This window comes from Mytilinidion resinicola, assembly GCF_010093595.1.
Source record: "Mytilinidion resinicola strain CBS 304.34 unplaced genomic scaffold BDZ99scaffold_23, whole genome shotgun sequence".
Lineage (NCBI taxonomy): Eukaryota > Fungi > Ascomycota > Dothideomycetes > Mytilinidiales > Mytilinidiaceae > Mytilinidion > Mytilinidion resinicola.
Genome location: NW_022985459.1, coordinates 29185 through 42182, shown reverse-complemented (window position 1 = coordinate 42182; position 12998 = coordinate 29185). Strand labels below are relative to the sequence as shown.

General features: G+C 40.0%; 2 protein-coding genes across 2 annotated transcripts; one reads left to right on the top strand and one right to left on the bottom strand.

The window, feature by feature from the left end:
- Window positions 1-8881: 8881 nt before the first annotated feature.
- BDZ99DRAFT_511669 (cytochrome P450 monooxygenase-like protein) lies at window positions 8882-10843 on the top strand (the record flags this gene model as incomplete). Its single annotated transcript, XM_033724567.1, has 5 exons — window positions 8882-8938; window positions 9128-9652; window positions 9717-10099; window positions 10172-10327; window positions 10378-10843. The coding sequence occupies 5 exons, from the start codon at window positions 8882-8884 to the stop codon at window positions 10667-10669; spliced, it is 1413 nt and encodes a 470-aa protein (XP_033571100.1). The 3' UTR covers window positions 10670-10843.
- A 923-nt stretch (window positions 10844-11766) lies between these two features.
- Window positions 11767-12778, bottom strand: BDZ99DRAFT_545360 (uncharacterized protein; the record flags this gene model as incomplete). The annotated part of the gene is made up of 2 exons (XM_033726840.1): window positions 11767-11969; window positions 12291-12778. Coding segments are annotated over 2 exons (651 nt in total), but the record flags the coding sequence as incomplete, so codon positions are not given.
- Between the last annotated feature and the right edge of the window lie 220 nt (window positions 12779-12998).

Below are 12998 nucleotides of genomic sequence, written 5' to 3'. Positions count from 1 at the left end.
AACTATAATAGCTCTACTAATAATAAATCTATTACTATATAATAAAGAAAACCTTTTCCTTACTATTTTATCTATTAATTTTATATAGATTCCTAGTATATAGTATACTATATTACTATATAATATCCCTAAATCTATACTACGGAACCGACGCGCTGGAAAGCCTACACGACGCGATTATAAACCTAACTTAAAGAAACTTACTATAATTAAAAAAAAGGTAATTATTAGATATATACTAAACCTAAATATATATAGGTTTACGCCTACTTTTAATACTATACGCGATATAGTAAATATACTACTTACTAAGCGCAGTGCTAGCTAGGTTAGCTAGAAGTAGCTAAGGAACTTTATTAACTAGATACCTAGCCTTAAAATATAATTTAATTAGCTATATAACTAGCAGAGGGCCCTATATAAAAATCCTATAATTATTATAGGCTAGTTTAACCTAGTAGCGCGCACTAAAGCTATATATAGTATTTATAATAAAAATACTTATAATTTTAATAAAACTAGCTTTCTATTTAGCAGGATATTATTATAGTTTATTATTATAGGCTTTAAAAGGCGCAGCTAACTAAAAGCGATATAGCTTAGTAATTATAAGTAGGCTATAGTTATCTAGGGAATTAATACTGCTAGGTAGGTAATCCTGTAAAAACACGATGCAGTTATCCTAATAAGCCGTTGGAAATCGAAGCTAAAGGGAGTTCTAATAGGCTTTTTAAGGCACTTAGAGCAATTATACGCAATTATAAAGCCCTCCGGGTAGTAGTAGTAGTGTTATAGTAGGTTAAATCTTTCCCGCAACCTCTAACCTTAGATTATACTCGTAATAATAATAATAACAATACCTATAACAATAATACAACTAAAAGCCCCTTTTTAACACGTATAGAAGCGTTGTAAGCGCACTTAACAAAGTATAATAAATATAAAGCGCCCTATAGAGTTAGCCCCTTAATACTATTAGTATAGATTTTCTTTAGGCTATAGTCGCGTGTATTAATAACGCGTTCTTCGAACTTATAAATACTAAGGAAAAACTCTACTATATATAGAGAACTATAGATAAATAGAAGGATATACTATAGAAGAAACTAATAAAGGAGATAAAAAATATAAGAAAGAGTATTAGCGAGCTAAAAGCTTAAGGAAATAAGGTATACGCAGCTGCAGCAGTAAGGGCCCTAATAGTAATACAAATTAGGTAAGCTATATAAATTGGACAGAATGCGAGAATTGGACAGGATGCAATAAACAACTTCTATAAAATTAATATCTATATCGAAAACAACGCCTAGTAAGCAGCTAACGCAATATATATAAACAACTATATTATAAAAAAGCTATAAGCAGCGGGAGAGCCGGAAACTATAAAGATTAGCGGTATTAGAAAGCTATAAAGTGGTGATATTAAGGCAATTGTTGCGGATAAGCTATTAAAAAACGCCCTTCTAAAGAAGAAAAATTAGGTTCTTATTCTAGGCTTCTCTACTACTATACGCACGCTTATAGTGCTTATTAAAGTACACAGCGTGCCTAAGAAGATAGACCTTAACAACCCGAGTCTACGGAAAAATATAATAGAAAACAACGCAACCTATAACCTAGAACTTATAATTAATAAAATTATATAGAAGAATAAGGCAGCTATTACCGCGGCGCAGGTAAACCTAGTATAGTATACAAGCTTAGCTATTATAGGCGTATAAATAAAAGCAATAGCAAATAACGCTATTAATAATAGTATTGCTTAGGAAGGCTATATACTTAACGCCTTAAGGTATAAGGCAGGATTTATAGCTATATAGTGCTTTAACTACTAGGGCTATAGGCACGTTGTAAGATACTGTAAAAAGAACGTTAAATGCGTAGTATATATAGGCGAGCACGATATAAAAGTGTGCCCGGATAAGACTATTAAGAAATACGCAAACTGCAACAAAAACCACCCGTTATATAGTGCCGAATATACTGTTTAAAAGGGGGCCTAGTAAAGGGCCCTTAATAAGAAATAGATAATACTATACTAATATACTATAGAGCGCAATAAACTATATATATTCTAAGCGCAGTTATATAATAAATAATAGCACGTAAAGAAAATAGCTCTAAAAAAGAGGGTGTAATATATAGAGGAGTTTAAGATATAAGCAGAGAAGCCCTCCTCTATAAACTCTATAGCATCCACGGCTTCTACTATACCTGCACCTTTAAAGAAACCTAAACCTAGGCGGCTAAAGAAGGTGCTTATAGCGGATAAGAACCAGCCTGCTATTAATAAGGTATTTAAAATCGGAAGTAGAACGCAGCTTGCCTAATTTACGCGACCTAACTAATTAGCTACGCTGCCGGAAGTATTATTACAGCTAGCTATATAAACCACGTATAGTAGAAGCGATTGGCTAATATTAAGCGGAGAGGTTTAAATACTATTATTATAAAACAACTTAGCCAACTAATAGATTTATACTAAGTAAAAAACCTAGGTAGATAACGGGCAAGCTAAGAAATAATAAGAGAACACTAAGATAAGCTAATATTAGAATAACTAAACAACCTTACTATTATACAGTATAATATCTATAAGAACTTAATAACCTAGAAAAAGTTCCTTAAAAAGGCGGAGAACGCTAGCCCGCAACTTATAATACTAGCTATATAAGAACTATAGAGGAACCTACGCGGGCAGAGGCAGGGGTATATAGTATATATAATATATATAACAAAGTTATACTATCTACTGTATATAGGAGAGGAATATATAAAAGCCTATATATATATTAATAAATAACTAGATATTAATAAGTAGTCGGTTATATACTACTTACTAGATCTTAACACCCTTTTTTTTTACGCAGAGGAAAAAAGGATCTATATTTATAATATCTATAACCCGAACTCTAATAGTATTATACAGGAACTACCTCTACTGCTAAATAATACTAAAGCGGAATATATTTTTATCGGAGATATAAACCTATACTATCTGCTATAGAGAGGAGTTTAAGTTATATAAATTAAGGAGTAAGTAGAAGAGCTCCTCTATATTACGCGCAAAGCAGGTATAGACCTAGCTATAGAGGAAGGGCTAGAAATATAGGTAAAAGGAATATTATAGTCTATAATTAACCTTATATTTATAATAGGGTAGCTAATAGAATAAATAATTTCCTCTATAGTATAAAAGGAATAGAACTGCGACTCTAATTACCGGCCTATATACACGGAGTTTAATATCTTACTACTAAAGGTAGCTAAACCCCTATAGCGTAGGCTGTAGAAGGATATAGTATAGAAAAAAGTATAAAAGAACCTAGTAATATAGCTAGATAAGCTAGAAACTTAGAATAACCTGCAGGAGATAGAGGAAGATCTTAATATATTTGCACACCGCCTATATAAGTATATATAAGCTATAATAAATAAAACTATACTACTTATAAAGCCGTTAAAATAAGTATTACCTATATAGTTAATAGAGTGCACTAAGAAAGTATAGGAGATAAGGCGGGCCTATAGAACCTAGCGCTTATTAAGAATAGTAGAGGACTAGATTTTGTATAAAGTATAGTATAATAGAAAGAAGAGGGCTATACGCAAAGAGAGTATAAAAGTATAGCGCCGCGCAGTAGATAAAATTATATTAGATTCGAAAGGCGTATAAAAGCTAGCTAAATAGGGCAGAACTATTAGAAAGGAACCACGGCCACCGCCTTAATTTCCCTTTTTTTTACGGCCTAATAACGCAACGCTTTATATAGATAATAAAACTAAGGCCTAAATACTTATAAAATAGTTTTTCCTACCCCCTATAAAGGCAGACCTCTCTAATATTAAAAAATACTAATACCTAGAGCTATATAAGTTCTTATAAAATGTTATAGTAGAAGACGTCCTCTCCGCGCTAATAGAAATAGCCCCGGATAAGGCCCCGGGTATTATAAAGATAACTAACAGGATTTTTAAAAAATACGAAACGTAGCTAGTACTAACGCTGGCTAGGTTCTTTACTAGGTGCGTATATATAGGGCACTACCCACGGCCGTATAAAGAATTAATTACCGTAGTGCTATATAAGCCTTAGAAAGCGTCCTATAATATAGTAAAGTTGTATAGGCTAATTACGCTGCTAGAAATAGTAGGTAAGCTACTTAAATATATTATAGCACGAAAACTATCTAAAATAGCAGAGGAAAAAGGCATGCTCCTACTAAGCTAAATAGGTATAAGGCCTAAACAATCTATATAAACAGTACTAGAACTTCTTATAGAATAAATATAAACTATATAAAAGGGCAACTCTTACCTTATTACTTTTCTTTTTAGCCTAGATATTTTAGAGGCCTTTAATAAAGTATTTTATAAAAGAATAATATACAACCTATAGGTCTAATATATACTAGAATAGATAGTCTAATTTATAGAATTATTTCTATAGAACCGAACTATAAAACTTTCTATTAGAAGATATATTACTAAAACTATCCTAGTTAATATAGGCATACTATAAGGATTTTTACTTTTACTAATCCTTTTTTTATTCTTTATAAGCACGCTCCTGCCGGCACTATAAAAAGGTAATATAACAGCCTATAGGTTTATAAACAACACTAATATCCTTATATTTAGTAGAAGTATAGAAGAGAACTACAGGGTAATTAAAAGTGCGCACGTATAGTATATAAAGTGGGCGAAGAAGTATAGTATAGTATTTGCCCCGGATAAGTATTACCTTATATACTTTACGAGGCGCCGTTTAAATACAGTAAATATAAAGGCTATAGTAAATATCTAGGGCTTTATAAAGGGCCTAATTATAGAGCTTTATATGCTTAAAGTCTAGGTAGACTCTAAATTTAAATAGGGCCCGTATATACGTATTATAAAGGAAAAGGCTATAGTATAGATAGAAGCCCTTACACGGCTAATAGTATTAATATAGGGCGTAAGCTTCTAAAAAGCATAGTATATATACTTAGTAGTTATTAGGCCGGTTCTTATATATAGGTACACTACTTAGTTTCTAATACTAGGTATAAAGAAATAAATTAGCAAAGTAAAAATTAAATAACTTAAAATAGCCTAGAACTACTGCCTTTATACTATTACAGGGGCGTATAAAATAACAGATATTAAGACGCTTAAACATAAGACCTTTTGCCCCCCTCTAAGGCTTAAGCTAGAGGAACTCGCGGTAGCGTACGCGGACTATATGCGCGCAGGCTAGGCTAGAGAGTATATTAAAACTATATACTATACTATTAGAAATACTATTAAGAAATACTATAAGCCTAGGAAAACGCCTAAATATAAGCCGAGCCGGCGTAATATACTAAAGAGGCTTGCGGTTAAGGCTATAGCACTAGCCCTAAGGTATAAAAAGTAGTTAAATAACTTATATAAGCTTTTAAAATAAGGAGTAATATAGGAAGTATATAAGGAAAAGTAGAGGAATAAATAGAAGGCCTATAGAAAGAAATAAAGGAGCTTTTCTATACCGGCCCTTAATATAAAATAGAATAAAAATTAGGCAACTAAATACTATAAGCTTATAAAAGTAGAAAGCTTAATTATTACGCTTCTATAAACGGAATATATAGGGCTTAATATATACCTGCACTATATAAGGGTGCCTAATTACCCTTTACCTATATACCTCTATAGGTATATACTATAGTCTCTAAAGCACGTAGTAATATACTGTAAATAATACTATAATAGCAAAAGTAATATATTTTTTAAGGCTAAAATAAGAATATATATACAGCTATATAAAGACTATAAGGGAAATAAGGCCGTTTTATAATAGTTCCTATACTAGATAGACCTTCTACCCTACCTTTTTATAGCTAGAGAAATAGCAACGGAAAAGCTAGCTATACAGCTAGCCGACTTATATAGCCACGCCCTAAGAATAGAACTATACGTATATACGTATATTGCATAGCTACAGGCACGCCCGTAATAGGGCAACCCCCCTAATTTCCTATTATCCTTTAATTTAATACCTCGGCTTTTAAGAAAAAGGGCACGCGTGTACAGTAAGGGCACGCGCGCCCTAACGCGGACCCCGGACCTTACTAACCTTCTAAACACCGTATAACCCTGGAACCTAGAGCCTACGGACACCGGATTAATTCTAAAGAATATATTAAAATAGCTTACTCCGTAGTAATACTTATAGAGCTGCCACGCGTCCCCTACAGCTGCGCAGATATAAAAGGAACGTAAGGCGTTATATACTATAGAAAACAAGGTTTTTACCTAACCGTTATAAAGCGAACAGTTTCCCCTTATAAATAAAACCTAGATAGTACTGCCGTATAAACCCTAATAGGAGCTAAATCGGCCTAATAAAACCTAATAATAATAATAATAATAATAGGTAATCCTGCTATTTATTATCTTTATAGCTAAGTACTACCTTTCTACCTAGTATTAGGATAATAATATACCTAGTAATTAGGCTATTTTAGTAAGTAATAATAGCTAAATAATAAATAAGCTTAGTATTATATAGCTACGGCACTTTAATAAGTATATAAAAGGGAGGATAGTAGGCGTACGCCGGCTATTAATTCTAGATAGCTATAAAAGCTATAAATTGCTTAAGTTCTAAGCTATTTATAGAAAGAATAATATCTATAATTTTTATATACTAGTATATTTATTGCACTTTCTATAGCTACTTAATATAGGTTGCTTTTTACTATTAAAGCGCGCGTATAGGTATTAGGTTAATAGCCTAGTATATAACTATATTAACTATATTACTAAGCTTAAGTTTTTACTAGCCTTTAAAGCCGCCTTTAACGCGTTATTTATAAAAAATAATATCTATATAAGCTTTTAAGGCGCTAGCCTAATCCTATATAATTTAGATAAGGTACTATTATAGTTTAATATTAGGCTTTAGACGCCTACCCCTATTACTATAGATATTACCCTATAGGAATTAAAAATACTAAGTAATATATATAAGCTAGGGTCTTAATTAATCTTAATTTATAATTAGATATAGAAGTATTAGGATTTTTCTTCTATATTAATTATCTAGTTACTTAATTAGCTTTAAAGGGGCGGTAAGGTAATAGGCTATAAGCTAGTATTAATGCGCAATCGCGTTTCTAGACTTAAGAAGGTAAATAAGACCGCTATAAGGCGTAAATAATACAAAAGGAAATAGATCTAGAAGTAAAGCACCTTAATAAAGGTAGAAGAAGAGGATATTATTGCTTAAAGGGACGTTAAGCAGTAGCTAGAGAGTGAAACGCGTTAAGGCAACGCGTAATTAGGTGTTAGCCGGCAGGCCTTAGCGCGCTGTAAGCTTTGTAGACAGCCTGGGCATAACTTACGAACGTGTGAGAAACGTACTCTAGATACTATCTAATCCTGCAGAGCTACTATACTACTAGTATTTCTATGCGTTGTTAAGTTATAAGGTGTCGCGTTGCAAAAAAGTTAAAGAGTGCGCGACTCGCTTGCCTGCGCGACTCGCTTGCCACCTACGTTAGTTAAGTTAACTAGTTATATCTTTCCGTTTTACGGACCTAGCTAGCTTCCTCACACGAACACCAATACAATACATTCTCTCTTCCTGCACACCGAGCTTTGTAAGGAGCAGCCTAGCGGTTACGCAGCTAGTAAGCTATGAGGCAGTCTAATTTGCACTACTTGCACCCTGGCATCGAGCGTAGGTTTTTGGAAAACCGTGGGGGCACCCCAAGCAATGGCAGCGCATAGACTTCTGACCTATCACTGCAGAGATAAATTCTTTGCGGGCTGGGAATTCCAGCCTTGGACATTGAGAGATCTTGATACCATCACATTGAATTCTCGCTCACAGCCCTCAATACTTGGGAACGCCGCGTGCCTCCACAGGTGAGCACCCTTAGGTGTGTTTTTCCATGCTACAAAGCCGCCGCCCATGAGGTTTCTGCGAGTCGTCGTTGGGAATGGCTCTTCGGTCATACCACGTGACGTCCGAACACACTAAGAAAATTTCAATGCTCACAGTCACAACATTAGACCAAAGCGCTGTGACGAGGTGTGTATCTGTGCAAACCTCTTAAGAGAAAAGAACAAAATTCTAAGATCCACCGTCTTTTTCCAAAACCGAAACTGCCTTTTCAGTTTAAAAGAAGGCAGGACGAACTTTAACGGACGCATCTATCAATACGAAGTACAATCGCGAAAATGGGTAAAAAAGTGATTAATAGCGCGCATCGAGACCTCCGCCGACCTCTTTCGCCCTTGGTACTCCATACAACGACGTCGACGATACACGGGTCGGCCCCTCACCTAGCGCCGCCCTAGGAATAATCCTCGTACTATTAGAAATATTTCCCCGCATCCTCTATAGTTGTCGATATCTGGGCAGAGCTTGAATGCTCGAAATGGGAAGAAAGTTAGAAATTACTATGCAACATCCGGGATAGTCTAGGAAGACGCTGTAAGTACTCCTCCAAAATTGGGTACTAAAAGTCAAAAACTTTCAGCATCATCTTATCTTCGGCTCCCCAACACTTTCCAGTCGCTATTCATAAATTTAATTGTAAGTTTACGCATGATTCATTATGCATCCTAATCAGCGTATAGAGAGCATGGTACTTGCCCGGAAGTTCTCCTTGGTGTGCTATTGGAAGTTCAGAGGGCAAAGAGTCCTACCAGCACCCTGATCAGTGTAATCTTTCTCTATTCCTGAGGAACAGGCACAATCACTGGGAACGCTCTCTCAGTAGCCCATTTCTACCACCAACGAGAAGGAGTTCGTTGACATCCCTGGCAAACGGTGGACCCACTGACATCCAGGTCCCCGTAGGCATCTCTATGTTTAGTTGGACCACTTTAATTGATCCGCACGTAAACAATGGGGTTCCTCGAAAGATGCATCATTAGATACCCCCTCTTCCTATCCTCCTATATTGTCAACTTCACCCGTTGCAAAAAAGGGCTTCGTTGCGGCGAAAGAGCGACCAACTCGCCATGCCAGAACTACTTCCTTCCAAATTTTTCCCCGTGATAGCGTTTATACCCTTCCTTGTTATCTCCTACTTCTTCGTTCAGGATAATTCTTCCACACCCAATTGAAATCAACATCCTAACCCTGCGACAGAGTATCTTCGTGGCCTCCACCTCCTCGCTCCACCACCTGCCCGGGCCCTGGTACACGCACTTTACGCACCTCCGCCTCAAACGTGCCGTCGTCACCGGCCAGCGCATCTTTTACATCGATGCCCTCCACAAAGCCCATGGCCCCGTTGTGCGCATCTCACCCACCGAGGTCGCCATCGCGGACCTCGAGGCCTTCAAAGAAATCCATCGCGTGGGCTCGCACTACCTGAAGAGCGCGTGGTATGGCAAGCTGGCGAATTTCCTGGTGCTGGGGGTGTTCACGATGATTGATCCCAAGGATCATTCGCAAAGGAGAAAGTTGCTCATGCGGCCGTTTAGCCGGACGCAGCTGCTCGAGCATTGGGATCAAACGGTCAAGGAGACGGCGGCACTGTGCGTGAAGAAGATTAAAGAAAAGGCGTTGAGGGGGCAGGCCGACGTGTTCAATTGGTGGATGCTTCTCGCTTCAGATGTCAGCGCCCATTTGGCTTTTGGAGAATCGTTCAAAATGGTTGAAGGCGGAAAGGTTAGTCATTCTACCTAATGTAACCAGCATGTAAAGAAATATACTAACTTCTACATTCTTATAGGAAACCGAATTCATCCGCGTCCTCAAAAAGCTCACCAAGGGCGCCGGCATCATGGTCGAAATGCCCCTCCTCCGCATCCTGCGCTACCTCCCCATAAAGCCCGTACAGGAAACGTTCAACGCGAACGACTACATCTGGCGCGAAGCCGCGCGCGCCGTCGAATTCGCGACAAGCCGTACCGGCGAAGCCAACATCTTCCGCAACGTCATCGAGGATTCCGAGAAAGAGAATACTACCCTCAATGACCTCGACGTGCGCATGGAGGCCATCAACATCATCATCGCCGGCACAGACACGACGGGTACAACGTTAACGTACCTCACATGGGCGGTCTTACAGCGCCCAGCCGTTCAGCGCAAACTTGAGGAAGAAGTCGCAACGCTGTCTCCGGAATTCACCGACGCGGATCTCATTGAACTACCGCTGCTCAACGCAGTAATCTAAGAGACACTGAGGCTATACGGCGCCGCACCGTCCAGCCTCCCCCGCGTCGTGCCGAAAGGCGGTGCGAAGTTCGGACCGCAGGACTCGTATGTGCCGGGGGGTACTACGGTTTGTACGAAAGCGTATACGTTCCATCGCGATCCTGCGATCTGGGAAAACCCTTTGAAGTATGTTCCCATCTTCCTATTCCCTACCTAATGCTAATGACGACCCACAGATTCGACCCCACGCGCTTCCTCTACCCGCAAACGGCAGAAGCAAAACTCGCCTTCCACCCCTTTGGCGCGGGCGCGCGGAGCTGCGTCGGTCTGCATCTTGCGAGGATGGAGCTGCGGTATGCGGCGGCCATGCTATTCAGGGAATGCCCTGGGCTGCGGCTCAGCGAGAGCACTACGGAGGAGAGTATGGAGTTTATAAACTTCTTTTTGATTGCGCCGAAGGAGCATCGGTGTGGGGTTACATTACAGGGAAAGGGAGAGGCGAGGGAGGGCTTGAGAAGGCGAGTCTGATCTGATTGGGTGCTACTCTTGTAATGCTGCCAATGTTTTATGGGGAGCGGGTAATGTGTTCGATTTGAGAATGATGTGTGAGGAGTTTGGTAAGATGTAATTAGTCGAAGATCGGGGCAATTGGTTTGGAGTACTTTTTGCGTATGCGAAATTCGAGATCGCCATATAAGGGCTTGGATACTATAAATTAGACCTTATGAATTAGACCAGTGTCTTTAAATGGCTGGATGTATGTCCTGTATCTAGCACGTTGCATATTGCATCGGTGAGGGTAGAGCGCTTGCCGGTTGGATTGAGCTTTGAAGGACTTCCTGTGGTTGCGAAATTCTAGGGGCGTAATGTAAAGGTTTACATGTCGTAAATTTAGCCCTGTGTAAGTATTTGCGCTGGCGGGTTGGCTAGGGCTTTAAAGAACTTCATAGTATTACAAAAAATTTAACTTCGAATGTAAAGATCCGGACACTGTAAATTAGACCTACGTTTATTCATCGTACATTTCTCAAATCGCACCATGTAGACTATTGCACTAGGCGCAAAGACAGCACCTTGGGGGCTCCAGCACGAGTGAGGATTTTAACACCGTGATGTCAAGTTTGGGACGTCGTGAATCAGACCTACGTTTATGCAGTAGGTACGTCTTAGATCGCATTGTGTAAGCTATTACTTTGGAGATGTATGCAGCACATTAAAGGGCTTCAGGATCTTAAGATCTCATGGGCGAATGCCAAGTTCTAGATGTCGTGAATCGACGGCACGGGCGGCTATGATATGTTCGTGTGCTTAGCATGGACAAGGAAAATAAGTAGCGCGAAGGAGCTGTGGCGCTATCTGTATGCTCAAGAACGCGGGTGTCTCTAAATTCCTCATCCGAGGTGGAACGGGAATATCGTATATTCGTAATTAATAGTCACTGCGCAGTGTGAACAACAGACCTTAGGATTCATACGTCTCAATTTCGTTCCATAATGCTTCGCTATCAAAATTCCAATATTATTCTGAAGACACGAAGAGAGGAGTAATTCGAATAAGGTAAATGAATGTCGCATTCATCATCCGGAACCACCAGCATGCCCCCAAACCACCACCAGTAAACGTCGTTAGCAGGGCTTTCGCTCCTGCTCGCCCCTGTGTTCTGCCTCAGCCTCGGAACATTCCGAGGCTCTCCTTGATGAAAGTTGATACTCTGTCTCGGCCTGCGCTGCCTGGACACTGATATTGAAGGTTGCGGCTAGGTAGCTTGCATAGCGAGTTCGGTATGCCAGGGCAATGTCTGAGGAGGAAGAAGTGGGGGAGGGAAGGCCTGGAGCTTCGTTAGTGTCGAGCGCTTGGGAAAGAGGTCTATGTGGGCTTTGGATGGTCACTGCCATAACGCGAACTCGGGTCGTAGCTGCGCACAAACATAGCCTTTAAAGGAAGGTTTGGGGTGGTTTCGGGGTGGTTTCGGTGTAAGGCAGGTGCCGTGCTTTCATAAGACCAACAAAAGGGGCATTCGTGCTGAACGGATACAGATACAAACACCGCTTCCATGATACTCCATATCTGTTCAGACGGGTACATGAGGATCGAAGCAATGCTCGCCTTGACGAACGTGAAAAGGGGCGAGAAAGAACAGCCAGCATACCTTGCACGTTCTGTATCAGTGTCGACGGAGGAGCCTTCAGCTGCGTAGAAGAGGGTCTCGTTCGGTAGACTGTAGGGCGGGTTCCCTCCTGGAGGATAGGAGGTGGGCGGGGTCGAGGTTCCGAGATTGAGAGGAGGCGAGCGCGGTTCGTGGGCGCTGGGATGGAGACGGGTTCGGCAAAGGAGACGTGACGGTTTGAGGGATGGGTTTGGGTGGGCATGGTGAAGTTTTCGCTTTGCCTCTGGCGTTTTTGGCCGCGGCGAGGGGAAGTATGGGAAAGAGAGGCGTGGTGGAGGATGTGAGAGCACTTGGAAGGCGGAGCAAGAGATGAAAACGATGACAATGGTGGGAAATTGGGTGTTCTGTGAAGTCAAGAGGAAGCTTAGGGGCGTTTTATGGTATTTGGAGGCTGGAAGTCGGAGAGGAGATAGGGGCGCTCTCCAGATAGGCTGAAAGCGAGATGTTGGCACGCAGAGGTGTGAGTGGAGATAGACTGATGATGGATTGGAAGAATGAAGCCTGTTGAAACTATCTACCTCAATTTTACCCATTTTCGTCATGGATGATGCGGTGAGAAAAGCCGCCAGCCGAGTACGATCTGTCGTGTACGCACCTGTCTGCTCAGCGGCTGCGCAGAGCCGTGAAACAGATGATCTATCGCGGATTACCGAATTGCGTCAAAGGAACCATCACTCTCCTTTCTGGGAC